Source organism: Salmo salar, chromosome 14 (genome assembly GCF_965601325.2).
Source record: "Salmo salar chromosome 14, fSalSal1, whole genome shotgun sequence".
Lineage (NCBI taxonomy): Eukaryota > Metazoa > Chordata > Actinopteri > Salmoniformes > Salmonidae > Salmo > Salmo salar.
In genome coordinates this window covers 1,582,678-1,596,495 of record NC_138304.1, presented here as the reverse complement: position 1 = coordinate 1,596,495, position 13,818 = coordinate 1,582,678, and the positions used below count along the sequence as shown (strand labels likewise).

The 13,818-nt window shown below is 40.4% G+C and overlaps 1 protein-coding gene across 1 annotated transcript in view; it reads left to right on the top strand.

Annotated features, from left to right (window-relative positions):
• puf60a (poly-U binding splicing factor a) overlaps positions 1-13,818 on the top strand; it is a 116,279-nt gene that overhangs the window by 62,726 nt on the left and 39,735 nt on the right. The window contains exons 4-7 of the mRNA XM_045693787.2: positions 6,855-6,905; positions 7,231-7,392; positions 13,266-13,358; positions 13,449-13,662. Coding sequence (XP_045549743.1) covers positions 6,855-6,905; positions 7,231-7,392; positions 13,266-13,358; positions 13,449-13,662 — 520 coding nt within the window. The remainder of the gene's footprint in view (positions 1-6,854; positions 6,906-7,230; positions 7,393-13,265; positions 13,359-13,448; positions 13,663-13,818) is intronic.

Here is a 13,818-nt window from a genome sequence, read left to right as displayed (position 1 = left end):
ATAGACAAACACGGTCTGCTTAACCTTTCTAGGGTATGTGGGACGAAATCGTCCCACCTACGCAACAGCCAGTGTAATCCCATGGCGCGATATTCAAATACCTTAGAAATGCTATTACTTCAATTTCTCAAACATATTACTATTTTACACCATTTTAAAGACAAGACTCTCGTTAATCTAACCACACTGTCCGATTTCAAAAAGGCTTTACAACGAAAGCAAAACATTAGATTATGTCAGCAGAGTACCCAGCCAGAAATAATCAGACACCCATTTTTCAAGCTAGCATAAAATGTCACATAAACCCAAACCACAGCTAAATGCAGCACTAACCTTTGATGATCTTCATCAGATGACAATTCTAGGACATTATGTTATACAATACATACATGTTTTGTTCAATTCATTGTATAACATAATGTCCTAGGAGTGTCATCTAATGAAGATCATCAAAGGTTAGTGCTGCATTTAGCTGTGGTTTTGGTTTTTGTGACATTATATGCTAGCTTGAAAAATGGGTGTGTGATTATTTCTGGCTGGGTACTCTCCTGACATAATCTAATGTTTTGCTTTCGCTGTAAAGCCTTTTTGAAATCGGACAGTGTGGTTAGATAAAGGAGAGTCTTGTCTTTAAAATGGTGTAAAATAGTCATATGTTTGAAAAATGAAAGTTTGGGGATTTTTGAGGAGTTTGTAATTCGCGCCACGCCTATCATTGGATATTGGCGAGGCGTTCCGCTAGCGGAACATCTAGATGTAAGAGGTTTATGCAGGGAAACTTAAATCCATTTTACCACATTTCTACCAGCATGTTAAATGTACAACCAGAGGGGGGAAAAAAACTCTAGACCAACTTTACTTTACACACAGAGACACGTACAAAGCTCTCCCTCACCCTCCATAATTCTATCCTCCTGATTCCAGCTTACAAGCAAAAACTAAAGCGGGAAGCACCAGTGACTCGGTCAATAAATAAGTGGTCAGATGACGCAAATGCTAAGCTACAGGACTGTTTTGCTAGCACAGACTGGAATATGTTCCGGGATTCATCCGATGGCATTGAGGAGTATACCCCCTCAGTCGCTGTCTTCATCTATAAGTGCATCGATGACGTCGTCCCCACAGTGACTGTATGTACATACCCCAACCAGAAGCCATTGATTACAGGCAACATCTGAACTGAGCTAAAGGGTAGAGCTGCCGCTTTCAAGGAGCGGGACTCTAACCCAGATGCTTAAAAGAAATCCCGCTATGCCCTCCGACGAACCATCAAACAGGCAAAGCGTCAATACAGGACTAAGATTGAATTGTACTACACCGGCTCCGACGCTCGTCGGATGTCAGTAACACTGAAACATGCATGAGAGTATCAGCTGTTCCGGACAACTGCGTGATCACGCTTTCCTCAGCCGATATGAGTAAGACCTTTAAACAGGTTACATTCAAAAGGCCGAAGTGCCACCAGGACGTGTACTCCGAGCATGCGCTGACCAAATGACAACTGTTTTCACTGACATTTTCAACCTGTCCCTGACTGAGCGGTAATATCAACATGTTTCAATCAGACATCATAGTCCCTGTGCCTAAGAACACTAATGTAACCTGCCTAAATAACTACTGACCCATAGCACTCACGTCTGTAGCCATGAAATTCTGGTCATGGCTCACATCAACACCCATATCCCAGAAATGCCTTTTCTCACCTGGACAAAAGGAACACCTATGTGAGAATGCTATTCATTGACTACAGCTCAGTGTTCAACACCATAGTGCCCTCAAAGCTCCTCACTAAGCTAAGGACCCTGGGACTAAACACCTGGTAACGGTAGGGAACAACACATCCACCATGCTGATCCTCAACACGGGGGCCCCTCAGGGATGCATGCTGTCATGACGTTGCCCTCGCTCTGGGAACAGGGAGCACAGTTGACCCCCTCCCCCTTGCACCACCCCCCTACCTACCTCTCCCTACCCAGGCCCTGTGAAGGCGGTCGTAAAATTCTAAAGGAGAATGTCCTGCCGCATGGCCCAGTTGAGACAGAGAGGGGTTTCATAGAGAGACAAAGGAAATTATTCCAACTCACAGAATTGGGGAACCGAATGACATTTATGTTCTGGAGAAGGTATAAAAGATCAGTGAAGAATCCAGCTACGAACTGGTCTGCTTGGTACAATTCTGTGAGGCTCATTAGAAACAATATTGCTATATTACCATACTAAGGTTTTTCTGTCATTCCGAATAAAACCCCCACCCAGGGTTACTTTCTTCAGACCAGGCCTCCACTTCATTACGAGTTGGCCAATAGGTTTGACCCTGCATCCCTCTACTTAACTTTAACCATACCACGTGGTTAAACTTTTGGACTATCGATACCGACAGAATAATAACAAGTCTTTGATATAATTTCTAGCTGCAGACTATTAATTAATATCATTGAACGCGAAGACCGACGAAACATCCATTCTATAACGACATTAATGAATGTCGCTTTGAAAGATCCATTCTAACCGAGCGAGAGAGAGAACGCGGACAAAAACTCTCCAACAGGACAAAAACTCTCCAACAAGGATCCCGACGACACACTGAGCGTAAATATATATTGATTGCAGTTGTTCCCGAATGAGTGAGCGTTCATGTGCAAAGGATTAGCATATCAATTGTTAATATGTATAAACTCTGTAGTGTCTTCTCCGCTGCCCCCACCCCCCTTGTTTGTTTAACAGGCCGCCATGCCTGTTTAGCCCACTAGGGCACATTACTCCACCAATGCTTTGTAACGATGACCAACTGTTTGTATGCTTTCTGTGAATTACTTAGTTTCGTAAATAAATGATTTTAAGACAATTGATGTATGGATGACTCTTAGTAAAGGCTGGGTTCGTGCAGATACAACTAGTTACGGCGTTTGGAATGAGACTGGATGCGAGGTAAAATACACCATTTAACCTCTATGGGCTAGGTGGGACGCTAGCGTGCCACCCGTGGTGCACTCCATCAACAGCAGGTGCATTTCAAGAGCGGCAAATTTGAATCCAAATAAATGTCAAAATTCAAATTTTTCAAACATACAACTATTTTACACCCTTTGAAAGATAAACATCTCCTTAATCTAACCACGTTTTACGATTTCAAAAAGGTTTTACGGCGAAAGCATAAATTTAGAGTATGTTAGGACAGTACATTTACAAGAGTTGTGTGTAATGTTTTGTCAATTCAAAGACAGGGTCACCAAAACCATAAAACCAGCTAAAATGATGCACTAACCTTTTACAATCTCCATCAGATGACACTCCTAGGACATTATGTTAGACAATGCATGCATTTTTAGTTATATCAAGTTCATATTTATATCCAAAAACAGCGTTTTACTATGGCATTGATGTTGAGGAAATCGTTTCCCTCCAATAACCGGCAGTCAAGTCAGCGTCACAAATTAAATAATTAAAATTAGAAAACATTGGTAAAATATTATATTGTCATTTAAAGAATTATAGATTTACATCTCTTGAACGCAATCAACTTGCCAGATTTAAAAATAACCTTACTGGGAAATCACACTTTGCAATAATCTGAGCACTGCGCCCAGAAAAATACGCGTTGCGATACAGACTAGACGTCATGTTGGGGAGATCTAAAATCGATAATACTATGTAAATAATCCATTACCTTTGATTCTCTTCATCAGATGTCACTTCCAGGTATCACAGGTCCATAACGAATGTAGTTTTGTTCAAAAAAGCTCATCATTTATGTCCAAAAATCTCCGTCTTGTTAGCACATGATCTAAGCCAGCCGGACTTCTCGTCATGAACGAGGGGAAAAAATATATTTACGTTCGTTCAAACATGTCAAACGTTGTATAGCATAAATCATTAGGGCCTTTTTTAACCAGAACATGAATAATATTCAAGGTGGACGAATGCATACTCTTTTATAACGTATTGGATGAGGGTACCCAACATGAACTCGCGCGCCAGGTGTCTAATGGGACATCATCGTTCCATGGCTCTTGTTCGGTCAGATCTCCCTCCAGAAGACTCAAAACACTTTGTAAAGGCTGGTGTCATCTAGTGGAAGCAATAGGAAGTGCCAAAATATTCCTCAGCCCCTGTGTTTTTCAATGGGATAGGTTTAAAGTCAATACAACACATCAGGTATCCACTTCCTGTCAGAAAATGTCTCAGGGTTTTGCCTGCCAAATGAGTTCTGTTATACTCACAGACACCATTCAAACAGTTTTAGAAACTTTAGAGTGTTTTCTATCCATATATAATAAGTATATGCATATTCTAGTTACTGGGTAGGATTAGTAACCAGATTAAATCGGGTACATTTTTTTATCCAGACGTGCAAATGCTGCCCCCTAGCCCTAACAGGTTAAGCCAGAAGATAATCGGCCTATACTATAATATAATATAATATATAATGTTATAATATAGGAAAGTTATATTAGGAAAATTATAACTTTGTAATCTGAATATTTTCCTTGCTGCCCCGATCTCCTAGTTAATTACAGTTAAACGATGAATCAGTTTAATCGCGTAATAATAATTATAGGGAGTTATTTGATAAACATGTCTTCAAGTTAATGGTGCCCCAAGACATGACAATGCTCAGTCCCCTCCTGTACTCCCTGTTCACTCATGACTGCATGGCCAGGTGGCATGACTCCAACACCATCATCACGTTTGCCGACGACACAACAGTGGTAGGCCTGATCACCGACAACAATGAGACAGCCTATAGGGAGGAGGTCAGAGACCTGGCCATGTGGTGCCAGGATAACAACCTCTCCCTCAACATGATCAAGACAAAGGAGATTATTGTGGACTACAGGAAAAGGAGGACCGAGCATGCCCCCATTCTCATCGACGGGGCTGTAGTGGAGCAGGTTGAGAGCTTCAAGTTTCTTGGTGTCCACATCACCAACAAACTATCATGGTCCAAACACACCAAGACACTCGTGAAGAGGGCACGACAAAGCATATTCCCTCTCAGGAGACTGAAAAGATTTGGCATTGGTCCTGAGATCCTCAAAAAGTTCTACAGCTACACCATAGAGAGCATCCTGACTGGTTGCATCACTGCCTGGGATGAGAACTGCTCGGCCTCTAACCGCAAGGCACTACAGAGGGTAGTGCTTACAGCCAAGTACATCACTAGGGCCAAGCTTCCTACCATCCAGGACCTCTATACCAGGCGGTGTCAGAGGAAGGCCCTAAAAATTGTTAGAATGCAGTCACCCTAGAAATAAACTGTTCTCTCTGCTACCGCATGGCAAGCGCTACCGGACTGCCAAGTCTAGGTCCAAAAGGCTTCTTAACGAGTTATTGCTCGGGGATAGAAGCTGTTAACAGCTAATCAAATGGCTACCCAGACAATTTGCCTTGTCTCCCCCCCTCCCCCTGCTCTTATGCTGCTGCTACTCTGTTTATTATCTATGCATAGTCACTTTAACTCTACCTACATGTACTTATTGCCTCAATTACCTCCACTAATCTGTGGCCATGCACTTTGTCTGTACCGGTTCCCCCTGTATATTTAGCCTCTCTACTGTTATTTACTTTTAAATGGATTTCTGATTGAAATAATATTACTACATAGATCATACACGTAACGTTAGCTAGCAAGCCAGCAAGGTAACGTTTGCTAGCTCACTAACAGTACACTTTAACTTGCAATAATAACGTCTTTCTGACTAATTTAGAAACGTATATTTGAAAAGATAGCTAGACTCTTACCCGTATACATGGACTAACACTTCACAGCAGACTGGAACTATTTAACTCTGTTTTGTTTGTAGCTACATCTTGTTTGGCCAGCGTTGTGTCAAGGAATTCTCTCTGGTTCACACTGACCGTGGCGTGTGCAGAGAGTAGCACATCACTTTTCCAACTGATTTGTCGATAGCGGCTGCTAAATTCAGGGCATCAATGTTGTTGAGAAAAGTAGCAAAACTTTTGTAGTTATCGATGGCTAACATTATATCTTTCAAAAAGTCACGGTAGAAAGGACTATCAACACGTACTGAACAGCTCACATTATAGACAGAAACATGCTACATGGCAGACCAATCCAAACTCATCTCCCGGCATGTTATCTCAGCCAATCATGTCTAGTGGGAAGGTTCGTGTCTTATTCTGTGGCTAAGCCAACTAGGCTAATAATTTAAGAATTGTATTCATATATATGGATGGGAATACAACTTTATTAAGGTATATGAAAGTTCACCATGTTCCAGAAGGAATTTCTGCCAAAAACACATTTTGATAAGAAATAAATGTTTACATTCGATGGCTGCTCCTGTGAAGTAGTGACGTGCGACATACACCTAGTTTCCTGAAATGAGTAGTGATGCCCACCCACTGGGGAGCAAGAGAAGTTAAAATAAAATTATCTGACAACAGCTCTGGTGGACATTCCTGTAGTCAGCATGCCAATTGCACGCATGTGTTGTGTGACAAAACTGCACATTTTAGGGTGGCCTTTTATTGTCCCCACCACAAGGTTTTCCTGTGTAATGATCATGCTATTTAATCACCTTATTGATATGCCACAGCTGTCAGGTGGATGGATTATCTTGGCAAAGGAGAAATGTAAACAAATTTGTGCCATTTTTTAAATATTTTGAAATGAGCTTTTTGTGCATTTTGATCTTTTCTGGGATATTTTATTTCAGCTCATGAAACATGGGACCAACACTTCACATGTTGCGTTTATTTTTGTTCGGTATAGTATAAAACATGACTCAATTACTTTCAATGCTGCTTTTTAGAATACTTTTTGATTGATGGGCCTTTGTCCTAAGCAGCAAAGCCTCTTTTCTGAGTTAAATGTATACTTTTTCTCTTAGATGGCATCGCTGACAATGGGCTTTGGAGATCCCCTCTCACCTTTACAATCGGTAAGCTGTTATATCATTTATTTTGTTAAAAACCCCATGCTATTTTCTATCATAACATGTATGTCTTGTTGTTAAACAAGTGTCAAGTGTCAAAATAGTGTCAAGATAGAGAATCTTTGCATGATTTTCTCTGTATTTTTTTATTTGTTTTTATTCAATTACACAATCAATGGAGTGGAATCCATGCAATGGAATGTCAATAACTGAAGGAAGCAATTCCACCGATCTCCATTTCTAGTGTGTCTTTGGTCAGTGTTTGTGTTTGTAATATACAGTGGAACAGCAAGTCAGTGCTATGTTCAAGCACAGTTTCCTCCTATTTTAGGTAGCGGCTCAGAGACAGCGAGCATTAGCCATCATGTGCCGAGTGTACGTGGGCTCCATTTACTACGAGCTGGGAGAGGACACGGTCCGGCAGGCCTTTGCCCCGTTCGGCCCCATCAAGAGCATCGACATGTCCTGGGACTCTGTTACAATGAAACACAAGGTGAGATTTCACAACTGAACATTAGAACATCCCAGACTTGTTTTCCTCAGCTGAACTCAGCTGTTGAATGAGTGATTCCTTTACTGTATGTTCTTTGTATCTACCCACAATGTTGTAAGGATATTTATTATTATTGCATTTGTGTATAATTTAAACTATAGCCCGACCAATATCATTGTCTTCCGTCAGGTGGCGCCACTCCTGTGCAACGCTCGTCCCTCAACCGACCTGTCTTGTAGGTCGTGGAATAAAACATTTTATATTTTAAGCATCCGCCACAGAAAATGAAAACATAGTTCCTAATTTCTGGAATTACTGAGCTCTCGCATGAATCTCTGACACAGGCAGAATTAGCTTAATTATTATACAGACATTTTGACAGTGATTAAAAAATGTGCAATTGTGAAAATGTATTCAAAGAGGGGCTTCCTCCTGCAAAAATGATCTGAAAGCATATCGTTCGCCACTGACTTGATCAGCTGATTGAACTTGTTGGTAGCTAGCTTGCTGAAATACTAGGTAAGCAAGCTTGTCTCTAAATGTTTAAACCTGTTGAAATGAAATGCTACTTTTGCAGCTTGCTGATGTAGAGTGCTATGAAAAACTATTTGCCCACCTTCTAATTTTCTCTACTTTTGCATATTGTTTTTACTGAATGTTATAAGATCTTCAACCAAAACGTAATATTAAAGGGAACCTGAGCGAACAAATTACACAATTACATACCTATTTAATTTATTTCATAAACAAAGGTATGCAACACCCAATGCCCCTGTGTGGAAAAAGTAATTGCCCCCATTACACTTAATAACTGGTTGTGCCATCTTTAGCTGCAATGACTCCAACCAAACGCTTCATGTAGTTGTTTATATCAGTCTGTCATGCATCTGTGGAGGAATTTTGGCCCACTCATCCTTGCAGAACTGCTTTAACTCAGCGACATTTGTGTGTTTTCAAGCATGAACTGCTCATTTCAAGTCCTGCCACAGCATCTCAATTGGGATTAGGTCTGGACTTTGACTAGGCCATTCCAAAACTTCAAATTTGTTGCTTTATCCGTTTTCATGTAGACTTTTGTTAGATGGCTCCCATTATGTCTTGTGAAAACCAAACGCTACATTCCACATTAAGAACCTCCTACCAACTGTCAAGCATGGTGGTGGTAGTGTGATGCTTTGCTGCCTCAGGACCTTGCCTTAATAGAAGGAACCATGAATTCTCTTTATCAGAGAATTCTACATGAGAATGTCAGGCCATCTGTCTGAGGTTGTAGTCATTGCAGCTAAAGGTGGCACCACCAATTATTGAGTGTAAGGGGGCAATAACTTTTTCACACAGGGGAATTGGGTGTTGCATAACTTTGTTAATTAAATAAATCAAATTAGTATACTTTAAAAATATATATATTTGTAACTCAGGTTCCCTTTATCTAATATTAGATTTTGGTTGAGTATCTGATAACATTCAGTATCAAAAATAGAGAAAATCAAGAAAGGGGCAAATACTTTTTCACTGCACTGTATTTGTAGACTGCTGCACCAAACCGGTAGCCTGGCTGACGCACAGACCACGTGACACAGCGAGAGGAGCTGTGCCCCGATGGTCTGGACACCCTTTCCTTATTAATCCATATTCCACTCTCAAAAAGTGCATGCATTTATTGGGGGGTTGAGACCTCTCACTGTTTTGATTACAAAATCCAATCGTTGTAATTGAAGGGGTTGCCGTTTGGGGGCTGTGTGTGACTGTGCATGTGTAGGGCCCTATAAAATCTTTGTGTTTTCCCAAATTCGGTTTTCCCGGTTTTAGTTTTCCTGGTTTGGGATTTCTTACATCTTTTTTATTTTGTGACTCAAAATTACAACTGGATGAGTCCATAACAATGCATAAATCACACACACACACAAAAAAAATGTAATTCCCCTTTAATTGTTCATTTAGCAAGAGGAATGTTTGGCTAACGATGTTTCTGTACTGCACATGTGATGGCATAGTTTGCAAAACAAATGCCCACCCGATTGATACAAATAATCATGATATGATTCTGCCCGGTAGGCCTACTTTGCAGTTAACATTTAATTCAGAAGGTTTTGTTGAATGCCTTCTTCTCTAACCACAAGACGTTTGTCATTAGCATCGCTAACTGGCTACACAAAGTGAGAGACAGAAGTGAGCACTACACAGACAGGGGAATTAACATGCCATTGCTTCTTCAGAACATTGTAGGAAATGCTAATCCTTGATACATTTTTGTTCATGTCTTGTGAGAAAATCATGCAAATCAATACTTTTTCGACTAAGTTGAATACAATTTATTGATCTTCTACTAACGTCAACACATTTTATAAATATTGTTTAATTCCATTTTAACATCTGGACCGTGATTCTGTCCGCGTTCTCCGCATGGCGGATTTAATAGGGCCCTACATGTGGGTTTTTGAGAAAAAGACAGAGGAGAACTAACCAGTAAAATCACTTCATTATCGACTCATCGTGCCGACTACTGACAGCATCAAAACGGCCTCCCAGACTCTGAAGCCAGGAGGACCAGGCTACCAAAAAGGAATTGTTTTCAGAAATTAGCTCGTAACGTTGGATCAGACTGAGCAGTGTAGCCAATCGCTACTTTGTAATGTTGGGTTGAATGCAAGAGCAGCAGCAGCTGATGACACTTGTGGCAGAACAGCAAGTGCTTCATGAAAACTCTTTGTATTGGAAGTACAAGAGTATAGCTATCTATATTCTTTAAAATTACTAAACGACAGTCTATTTTTTACATGATGCATAACCACAGATCTACACCTCATGCTACAACTACACATGAATATGTCCGTTTTTTTGTTTGGTTGTAAAACTGATTCAACAGAAGCTCAGAGTAGAAAATACAGTAGAATAAGGGAGTGAATGTTCACTGATATTATCAGCTGATATATAGGTAACAGGCCAATATCCATATATTGGTTGGGCTCTAATTTGCCCATATTAATGGGCAATTCCACCACTTTTCAACCTCATATTCATCATTTTCAGCACCAAACTAGAGTCTATTTATGTGAAAACAGCGCTGTGATTAATCAGTGATTAAAAAGATAAGGTCCTAAAAAAATATATTCTCTGTGACATCACAGTTCATCTTAACAGAATAGAAATTAGGCTGTAAATGTTGTAAATGTTTATTTTAATTTGAACTATCGTGGGGTTAGGGTGAGGGTTAGACTCGTGTCACGTGACTCGAGTCGTGTGATATACGTGGCTTATTGATACAACTGTTTCCTACTATAGGTAGTTGGCTGACTAGTGATGACAACATTGTAACTCTCCAATGTGAATAGCTGGTAGCAATGTTTCGTGATCAAGTGCTACTGAATAACCTCAACTGATATGCACCAATTGCTCATGATACACATCATTACTCTAGTCTATCAGTCCATTCCAAATCTTTATACTCTACATGATGCATATGTTGATCTTGCCTAGGGTAGCAGCAGAACTGCTAGGACCGGGCCTGACCAACAGAATAATTTGCCTCTAATTTACTTGCGTTTGTGGCCAACCTTGGCCTGCTCAAAGTGAGCCGCTGTTGTTGGGAAGTCAAAACTGTTGAACTCCTTGGAGCAGCTTGATGCACATCAGCCTCGTTACTTTGTCCTCAAGAAGGATGTGATCTTCTGGCCATATTTACTGTTTTGGAGAAAGAATCACCTCTCGGCAGGCACACTGGAAACAAGGATAATGAACACAATCTTCGACGATTTTGAGTCACTTACTGTAGCCGAAGTCCCTTATGTGAGGACCTTGCGTCTCTTGCGTGAAAAACACACACACACCACACTAATTTCCAAGCAGCTTGGGGGTTTATTAGCCTATGAAGTATATTTGCCTTTGAAGTTGGAGCACATCGACTGGTATTTCCATCAGTGAATAAAAAGCATTATTTTGGGTAACACTTTACCTGACACCGTGACATAACATGCTATGACACGGTCATAAGTTGACATAACTTGTCATAACCTGACATTGCCATAACACTGTCACGACCCATATATTTACACCTGTTGTGATATATATTGCGTTATTTTATGGCTGGTTATGACACCTACATAAGAGTTTCAAAATAAACATTTATTCAAATTAGTTTTTTCCCTACCAAGAAGTAGGGACTTTTGTTTGAAAGTTTCTCATAAATATATTCTTTAGTTTTTTTTTCCTTCATATTTTAAATAACATGTAGAAAAAACATTTTATGACACTGTCATCAAGCATTATGACCATTCTGTGTCACTTGGACTAAGACGCATTATGACTATACTGTGTCACTTTACTTGGACTAAGAAAATACACTTTATGACAGTATCAAAAAGCATTAGGACCATCATAATCATCATGTACATGCCCTTATATCAGTCAAAAAGAGGGTGTCTCGTCCTGCTCCTGAAATCTGCTCCTACATTCATCCCAGTCATCAGAAACAGAGCGTTGGGGTAGGTGCATGTCTGACATCAATGTGTGTGCAATTACAACTATAATTTAATATGGTCAATTTAAAGAATAATTATATAACTAAAACATACAGTTGACATGTAGGCTATGGTGTAATGTAATGTTTTGCCTTGTGTGGTGGGTTTTGACACTTATTTAGGTGTCATAACAGCCATAAAATAATGCAATATATGTCACAACAGGTCTAAATATATCATGATAGTGTTATGACAAGTGGTCAGCTGTTATCACATTTTATGACATGGTTATTACCGTGTCGTAATGTGTTATGACGATGGGTGTCAAGTATTGGTGGTTTGCAAATTTATATTTATTGGCTTTTTATTTTTTTTATCTGAACTTACCGTCTAACGGAAACCCTTGAGGGAGGATATTTTCTTGCTCCCCACATCACTGCGAATCTCATAGTGTTTGAAAATCAATGTTTTTAAAATGGTTTAACTTTTGATGATGTCATTGGGTAGAACCTTTTAACTTTAGAAATTTGTTAGACAAAACTTGAAATGCGCTGTCTTCACATACACTGAGTGCACAAAACATTAGGAACACCTTCCTAATATTGAGTTGCATACCCTTTTGTCCTCAGCAGAGCCTCAATTCGTCGGGGTATGGACTCCACAGGGATGCTGGCCCACGTTGATGCCGATGCTTCCCACAGTTGTGTCAAGTTGTCTGGATGTCCTTTGAGTGGTGGACGATTCCTGATACACACAGGGAACTGTTGAGCTTGAAAAACCCAGCAGCGTTGCAGTTCTTGACACACAAACTGGTGCGGCTGGCACCTACTACCATATGCCGTTCAAAGGCACTTAAATCTTTTGTCTTGCCCATTCACCCTCTGAATGTCACACATACACAGTCCAAGCATCAAGGCTTAAAAATCCTTCTTTAACCTGTCTCCTCCCCTTCATCTACACTGATCAATAAGCATAGTGACATCATAGCTTTCATCTGATCATTCTCTCAATAACAGGTGCTCATAATGTTTTGTACACTCGGTGTATGTTGACACTGGTATTGTGCTGGAGATAATGACAATTATGTTGAAAAGCGGTGGAATTGCCCTTTAAGTTGTTGGTGCAGTGTGTTATAGTCATCAATATTTTTGCAAATATCCTGCCCTGCAATATAATTGTAAGCAATCTCTAGTAATTAGGAATAAGTTATTAACCATGAGTATTGATGGTAGTTGCAGGTACCATACCATCTTAAAATAAATAAACCCTAACAAATGTATTTTAATTTTAGTCCTAGCTGAAGTTTCTTCAGAGCGTATAGCCATTGTTTCCCAAGCAGGTAAATCACCTTTGCAAAGACCCGTCTCCCTGCTTCAGGTTGAAGCCTGACATTTTTGTTGTTCCCCTGTCCCTCAGGGTTTTGCGTTTGTGGAGTATGAGGTGCCTGAGGCAGCCCAGCTATCCCTTGAGCAGATGAACTCTGTTATGCTGGGAGGGAGAAACATTAAGGTGAGCTCTGCTGTCAATTTTTCGAAGGGTAACTTGATTTTTTTGCTCAATGCCATGACTACACTATTTTAACACAAATCACACTTTAAGGTGGGACGACCGAGCAACATCGGACAGGCCCAGCCGATCATTGACCAGCTGGCAGAAGAGGCGCGCGCCTTCAACCGAATCTACGTGGCATCTGTGCACCCCGACCTCTCGGACGAGGACATCAAGAGTGTGTTTGAGGCGTTCGGCCGGATCAAGTCATGCACTCTAGCGAGAGACCCCACCACGGGGAAACACAAGAGCTACGGCTTTATTGGTGAGGAAAACTTCTTCAGACTGCGACTTTAAATTGGTTGCAAACTAACCCCCTTGAAACAAATAAAATAATGCAGTTAAATCAATTAAGATATATCTTTTTTTGATTTAGTATTATTTCAGTGTGTTTGGAAAGTATTCAGACCCCCTGACCTTT